The following is an 8,137-nucleotide window of genomic DNA, read 5'->3' as shown; positions in this document are numbered from 1 at the left end:
TCCCCCCCGCGCTGAGAGATAACCCGGCCCCTTAAATGCGTTGTCGATGTATTTCATGTTTGCTTTTCATAGATCAGTTTTGATAATCAGATATCTCCAGACGGGGTATCGGACTATGAGAGTCGGATATCTCCACATGAGGTATCAGACTATGACAACGTTGCTCGTGATTGCACATCATCATTGGAAGTAGTTGCAGTTAATATGTCATCTCCAACCTGTGAGGATGAAGGTCTGCCATCTTGGGCCCAGAGCTGGAACATCCCATTTAGAAATATGATGATCGGCGAAAAGGTTTTGGGAAAGGGAAATTTCGGTGAAGTTCGAGACGGAGCAGTGAAGGTTGAAGGAGAAGTTTTCAAGGCTGCTATAAAGACACTGAAGGGTACGTGGAGTGTACATCTTTCGATATCTCAAACAATACTGACTAGGAGCCTAATCTGTCAGTTACTTTTATTGCTAAAGTTTTGTTTATTTTTTACATTTTTCACAGCTTCCGAGTCGAATAACGATCGACAGAATTTCATGGAGGAATTCAGAACTCTGACCAAAATTGGACGGCACCCGAACGTGGTCAGTATTCTTGGTGCTTGTCAACATGATGGTAAGTGAAATTGGTAGTTTAAAATGTGAGTGTTAATGTGCCAAGTATGTTAAGTGTTTACATGGTAAATTTAAAACGAAATGTTACTTGGTTAGAATATGGTAATGGTACCATTCCCCGAGTCAAATTATTCCGTCTGACAAACTCTCTTGGGGAACACATGATTGCATGTCACAATGTTCAGTTTTAAAAGACAATACACACGGTAATTTTCAATACAACACTGGCCGTTAATGATAGTTTTGAACCTTTCCAACTTTCTCAAAAGTCTTGCCCGAACCCGTCACAGACATACAAACCTCGAGTACATTAATCAAGATAAAACATTCCTGATTCACCAGACATTTTGTACGTGGCCTTGGAGTTCATGCCCAACGGTGATCTGCGCACCTACCTGAGAAACGCTCGATCCCAGGATGACGATGAACAGTCAACTCTGTCTTCTGAGAAACTAATTCAGTTTGCTTTGGATGTTGCCAAAGGAATGCAACACCTTGCTGCATTGAGAGTTAGTATTGGTATATTGTTCTTTGTGGAATAATGATTGTTGGTATAAACGAAACCAAGTATCCCTCAAAAGTAATCAGGCATGGCAGGCAATCAGCGAAAAGGCATAACTGAAGACGCAGAAATTTTAGTTTGAGACATGAAATGGTTTAACCCGTATATCATGGGAAAATCAAATGGAAATCAAATGAATTTGGCATTTTTGGGAATCCAAACCATGCCACAGGGAAAAGTCGATAAATGTTAATAATTATACTCAAATACTGCAAAATGAATACCATCAACATGTTTTTTTTTTTTAAACTGAGACAGTGTCTGTACAACCTTTTATTATTAAAACATGTTTTGGTTGTCGCAGGTAATTCATCGTGATTTGGCGGCAAGAAACATCCTCCTTGACAATCAACTGGTTGCCAAGGTTTCTGATTTTGGTTTATCGCGAGGGGAAGATATCTACGTGCAGACATCACAGGTAAAAGAAATTCCACAATAGTTGTTGCTTTGCTTTTGCTTTTCGAAAGAGAATATATTTATTGGTCTGTATCTGCGCAGTTATCATTTACAGCAGCTTTCGAGACTGTTGAAATAATGCTTTCAAGTTTGACCTGGTCTTTTGTTCTCAAGCGAAAGTATACTTTATATTTTCTTCGTAGACTCGTGTTCCTACTCGCTGGCTGTCGCTGGAGTCGTTGACTTATAATGCCTACTCATCCAAGAGTGACGTGTAAGTAAGATCGTATCCCTTTTTAACGAGTGCCCCTTATTAAGGGGACGTCTCTATAGTCCGAAGTCCAATCGGTCCGACGGCCCATTGCTGTATACATCCATTGGTCTGACGGCCCATTGCTGTATACATCCCATTGGTGCAAACGTCCTATTGGTCCGACGTCCCATTGGTCCTACGCCCCATAGGATTATGGTTAGGGTTAGGGTCAGTTAACCTGAACCAGTGGAACTACACAGTATTATGTTTCGTAGGACCAATGGGACTTCGGACCGATGGGACTTCGGACCAATGGGACGTCGGACCAATGGGACGTCGGACCAATGGGACGTCGGACCAATGGGACGTCGGACCAATGGGACGTCGGACCAATGGGACTTTGGACCAATGGTACTTCGGACCACTGGTACTTCGCACTATCGAAACGTAATCCGTTTTAAAACGTTGCGCAAACTTCGGCAATTGTGCTAACATGAAAACGCTACCTATCGTTATCCGCACGGATAAGCCGAGTGCAATGTGTTCATGGTACCCCCAACCTGCTAAGAATGACCTTGCTACGACTCTGCAAACAATTTCATTTACTTCAAACAAGTCACACATCATGACGTTTATTATTATCATTTCATCTTTCAGATGGTCCTTTGGAATCCTTCTCTGGGAAATTGCGACCCTAGGTAATGTATGGCGTTGTTAATGAAGGAAGAATCTCCCGTGTTATGGGTACTCCCAAAAGGCAATATTTCTCAGTTAATAAGTCACGCAGTATTGGGCTGTAGGCCTACATGCTCTCTCACTATTATTTGTTTCGTTGAATAATGTTCCTTCAAGGTGCCACTCCTTATGAAAACATAAAAACTAAGGACCTGATGTCGAGGTTGGAGATTGGATATCGGATGACCAAACCAAGCAACTGTGATGATGAAATGTAAGATGTGTTCATTATTAGGTTTAAACATATACATATGCTTTCATATCTAATAGTCCATGCATCAATACTTATTTGTTTTGTATCATCTCAACTTAACTTAAAGGGAATATACATCATTTGCTTTTGCTGTAATTTTCAGAAATGGTTGGAATTGGGGGGTTGGAAATATAAAGCAAATATAGTTACACTGACTTTTTGGAGGTTTTGGGTTCGAAAATGCTATAAAAACCAAGAAAAACGATCATTTTCCTGTAGTCTGGTTCCCTGACTCCATATTAGAAGAAACAGAGCAGTTTACATACATTGGGGAATTGTAAGGTTAGGGAGCCAGTCTAGCTGGCTCGTACCCGTTCATAGGTTTGTAATCGATTGTAAACAAGTGCGATGGTCAATTGGGGCCAGTATTTGAAAAAAAAGCCAGTTGTTTCCAACGCTGATCGGCCGATCAGCGTTGGAAATTGATACAAAAATAACACTTTTCTTTAAAATGACAGTATACCAGGTGCCATAATTTTACAGGATGCTTTAGACTGTCATTTACCAACATCCTATTAAGGTATTTCGCAAAAAGTTGGTAGTTTTATTTTTCGATGTTTGCAAATGTTGTATATTCCCTTTAACTAGTTCACTTGTTTGAAACTGATATTGAGCTTACCTTGTTTTCTGTCAGTATGTGGTTATGTCCTATAGTTCCTGTCCTATAGTTCCTAAACAAAGTTCTCGTTACTCTCACATCATTTTTCTTACAAATAAAGATACTTTTTAATGTATCAAGTAGCTTTAATGTCGTTTGTAAACAATTCAAATACAAAACTACTCTGTGTAGTAGCTACACTGTCGTTTGTAAATGACAAACAAACATGTTGTTTTGTAGCTACAACCTGATGTTGATGTGCTGGCAGGTAGACCCGGCCAAACGGCCTAGTTTCAATCAACTAGTGACTCGTCTGACGAGTATGGCTGACAACCCAAATGAGCAAGTGAGTGTTGATATGTGAAAGCAGTAAACTGGACATGCCTATGCCTAAACCATTATCATTCATAGGCGCACATCATTTTTATTGAAGGGTGTACTTGTTTGTAAAATTTGGTGTGCATTGTTGTTATTATTATCATTGTCATTATTATTACTGGTATACGTGTAAAGGTACATTTAGGAGATACGCATCGTAATTTCTTCACACGTTGGGAGACATCAGTTATTAGGGAGACATTTTTTATGTCTCCCTTATGTCACAGCCACCCTTCAGAGGCAAAATGTTGATGTCGCAATTAGATTAAATTGGTGGCTTGGAGTCTATTTAGTAATATATTGAAATTCGTGAAAAGGGACAAGGGAATTGGGTTAGGGCACAATGAAATTTAAAAAAAAATGTTGTGCACAAGTCTATGAGAATGTCTCCCAAATGACCCATTTCCTGTATCTTTATGTATTATGTTTGTGTGGTTAGGTGGGGGCCTGTGTATATCACATTTTCGCAAGGTCCAAAATAAGACATTGATTCCAACACATATTATGGTGAACGTGTTCTCTCTCTGTAGACGTACATGCGAATGCTACCGAAGACTGAGGAATACATGCACATGATGATTCGCCCAGAGTTTGATGACAACTAACAAAAAAAAACAGTAAACATCGAAGCTGAAGAGAATGTAAACCATGGCTGCAGCAGATCTTTCAACATTTTTAAGCGCGTAAAAACGCATGGTTTATTTTGCAATCCATATCGATATTTTTTTTAAATTGAGCTCGCTATTAGTCATTGTTCCGTTCCGTTTTTTTTTAAAAGGTATTTGACAGCAATTGCAAACATTTAACCGACATGATATATCATTTAATGTATGTAAATACAGGGATCAGTGCTCTTGTGAAATCCTTGCGCCTACTGATGTTTTAAGGAATTGTCGTCATTTTCTCGAAATGCTGAATTCAAAACCGCCGCGAACAAAATTATTGTTTCCCTTTATATTCTGCTCCCTACTTACCAACTTTAGTTTAGTTTGCAATTGGTTACATATCTGCAAATGTGAATTCTTTTCTCAATTGTCAAACCAAATACCAAGAGGTTGGAAGCCAAAAAGTATAGAAAAAAAATTGGAAGGAGGAGATTTCAACAAGATTTCGCTATGTGTCGTGGTAAAATGAAGATACAATGTTTCTCAAATACCTATATCTACTGAATCTGTAGTTTCGACATATTTCATTCATTTTGATTAAATTGTTGCTAAATAGGGAGAAACGTAGCATTGAATCTCCTCAGTGCTCGTTTGAAAGGGTGAAAGAAAAAGAAGTAAAAATCTAAATGTAATTACATGGAACTTGCATATTTCATGTTTACCATATATTACTTGACTGGTATAAGCCTGCTTTTAACGGCAGAGTTTATTGTAAATTTTTGAAAATGAAGTTTATTGTATATTTTTGAAAATGTTTCACGACAAGAGGAATCGGAAATGTTTGTTTGAATTTGGTGGCAGGTTATATCTTATTTTGGAACTATGTAACAATTATGAACTGGAAATTAGCCGTATATACGCAGATATCTTTAAATGGTTATAATTTGCTGCTAGGAAAACGTTATGCAAAAATTATCCACGTTTGTACTTTTGATGCTAGTGTTGGGCCGTTGTATTTCTGCTTTCAATATCATTTGTATTAACAGCTTCGTGTAAAGCTTATATTGCATTAAAAAGGGGTATAATTGATATTCAATTAAACACTTAAAATTATCAGGCCAGGTTTGTGTGGAACGCGTAACCTCGGCATGGCGTATTGTTGATGTACCCCTAACATGGCACGGCCCCTAACATGACGCAGTTTGATGTTCGCTCCTAGTGCCTTGCTAGAGCATTTTTCCCCTAGCAAGTTGATGTGGAACCGAGTTGACTTGGGACCAAGTGGACCTGAGACCGAGTTAACCAGGTACCGAGTTGACTTTGTAATGAGTTGAACTGACATGGATTGGGACCGAGTTGACTCGAAACCAACTCGGTCGAGGTCAACTCGGTCCCAAGTTAACTCAGTCCTTAGGTGTCAAACAAAATAGATGGAGAACATTTCTGTAATTTGATTCACACAAGGTTATGTGTCTTTTTTTGTGTATGTATTTTCTGTGGTTACCCTTTTTATGTACTCACCTGGTTTAATAATTGATTTCGAGGCTGGATACCGATTGTACCGCTCTTACTTGAAGCAGCATGTTTCACCGCCAGCGACAAAGTTGAAATCCTGAGTGTTTTTAATGTTTTTTTTTTTTCAACCTGACCAGCCTGTTGTTTGCTGTTAATATGCAAACGGGCAAATATCTGTAATTTGTTATCTACGCGCGTGCATCTTGACGTAAGGATGAAAGGTCAATGAAGATATGCAGTAAGAAGGCTGATTGTGGGAATACGAGCATCTCAATATTGCAACATAATTATAACAAGCCCTGGTTTATAGCACTGGACGCCATTTACCCTCCACACTCCTCAGCCCTGCACTAATAGTTGAACAATAGTATCAACAGCTAGCAAATTTGAGTGGTAAGTCAACTAGGTGGTTATTAAAGGAAATAAATGTGGATACTGCCGTAGTGTAAGCCTACTCTTTTATTTGCAAAGAGTGAAAACCCAAACCACTAGCCTATATACCAGGAAACATGTTATACAACCATTAAAATGATAGTGACAATATAATTAAGACCGAATGGCTTTCAATCGTGTAGATCGAGTTGTCACTTCAGGTTATAGGCATATATTTTAATCTGAGATGAGAGTGATTTTAAATCGTAAATCGTTTATAGTTCCTAGTTTTGCTCTTCTCAAATTAGAGATCAGATACGTTTGAAGGACTTAGAGTTTTCCACTGCACTTTACTCGTATAAATTCATATTTAATTCAATTCATAGTCAATTTGCAATTTCACACACAATGTATCGGTATTATTGTGTTGTTTATTTAATGGTAATGGCATAAAACTGGATGCATCGTATTTTGCGATGACCAAAAGACACGTCGTAACTTGCCATATGTGTTGTAAACTGTTGTCACTGCAAAATTCGACGTTTGCAGCAACTACGCCGCACTCCTGTTTTAAAGTTCGGCAGAAGAGCGACAGAAATCTGAACGTCGTATTTCTGCCGTGTCGAATTTAAATTGCACGTCCCCATTCAGAAACGCAGTGATCCCGTTTTAAAACGGGCATGCAAATAGCACGCCTATTTGGGGGAAACAATTGAGTGACTGATATGTCCCACATATTTCTGATGATGGATTCACAAATTTCTGCATCGATGGCTGGGAGAGTAGACGCACCTACAGCAGTCATTTCAGCAACAGTGAAATTATAATATCTTCTAGCCAGTCTATACAGACAAAACCCCAACCTATGCCTCGGAGAAATTGGGACTTCTGTCACAGTGTTTTGCTCCAAGTCATGTTTATTTTGTGAAAGTATGAATTCGAAGGTTGCCTTGGATACGCGAAACGCATTTTTTTTTTCTGAATGCGCATTGAGCAGCAGATCCAGCCATCCGGTATTTTTTTGCTAAACGCCGACAATATCTGGATATTGTGAGTTTTTCTCGAGCGAGAAGTAGTTCAGAACTAGCGAGCAAACAAATAAAACTCTCCCTAAGAAGGCCAAAAAAGAATGGATTGCTGAAGTACAGTGGTTTTCCTCTAGCAGAAGGAATTTGTTGCGGAATCACGTTTCTTCTCTTGATTCGCCATCTTGAATTGCCGAGTTACATTCGGCAGAAAACCGGCGTTTTGACGAACTGCCGCACTCCTGCCTCAACATAAAGATCCGACCATGGGTTGCCTCGCAGCCAAACAATTTTCGTGAAAAGTGAATTTCCACATAAATATAGTGTACACAAAGCATTATTACCATTGTTGCATATGAATAATTAATAAGCCATAATTCTAAATCCTTTATCCCATAGTCATGAATTTGTTTAGGTATGTTCATGTTAAGTTGCTCTATGCATGCACCCAGTTTCATAATTTTTTTCACAAGATTGTTGAGATCTAAGGGCTGTGAGATGGCCAAAATAAACCGGCTCCTTTAGGGTCACAGAAAATGGTCCTCTTTCAAAGAATATCGCTTTTAATTTGCTGCCTGATGACGCCAAATATAGGTAATTATAGGTTTACCCAATACACCGCATAAAACAAAACAAAACGCTAATGTAACGCACAGGCAGGCACCAGACTTTTCCTTATTTGCATTCGTGTTCAAACATCTTGCACATGCAAATGATCCAATACCAGGATGAGAGAGCAGGTAGTTGGGGCGCTTAATGCTCGACACCATAGGGACGAGGCTGAGGACTAACCTGTCCCAGCCTCAAATCCGTGGGTGCGTGCACTTTCCTTCACTAACCAC

General features: G+C 39.1%; 1 protein-coding gene across 1 annotated transcript; it reads left to right on the top strand.

The window, feature by feature from the left end:
* Positions 1–204: 204 nt before the first annotated feature.
* LOC119725970 (angiopoietin-1 receptor-like) lies at positions 205–4,390 on the top strand. Its single transcript, XM_038197596.1, has 9 exons — positions 205–385; positions 494–604; positions 946–1,112; positions 1,470–1,583; positions 1,765–1,835; positions 2,472–2,512; positions 2,667–2,763; positions 3,641–3,746; positions 4,309–4,390. Exons 1-9 carry the CDS (start codon positions 205–207, stop codon positions 4,381–4,383), a joined length of 963 nt encoding a protein of 320 aa, XP_038053524.1. The 3' UTR covers positions 4,384–4,390.
* The last annotated feature ends 3,747 nt before the right edge of the window (positions 4,391–8,137 follow it).

Source organism: Patiria miniata, unplaced genomic scaffold (assembly GCF_015706575.1).
Source record: "Patiria miniata isolate m_02_andy unplaced genomic scaffold, ASM1570657v1 HiC_scaffold_19, whole genome shotgun sequence".
Lineage (NCBI taxonomy): Eukaryota > Metazoa > Echinodermata > Asteroidea > Valvatida > Asterinidae > Patiria > Patiria miniata.
The sequence above is the reverse complement of the archived record's forward strand: the minus strand, read 5'-3'. Positions and strand labels throughout refer to the sequence as shown.

Coding starts and splice junctions, on each gene's coding strand:
- LOC119725970 (XM_038197596.1), top strand. CDS start 205: ATGTCATCTCCAACCTGTGAGGATGAAGGTCTGCCATCTTGGGCCCAG. Junction 1,584..1,764: donor TCTACGTGCAGACATCACAG/GTAAAAGAAATT, acceptor TTTTCTTCGTAG/ACTCGTGTTCCTACTCGCTG. Junction 1,836..2,471: donor TACTCATCCAAGAGTGACGT/GTAAGTAAGATC, acceptor TTCATCTTTCAG/ATGGTCCTTTGGAATCCTTC.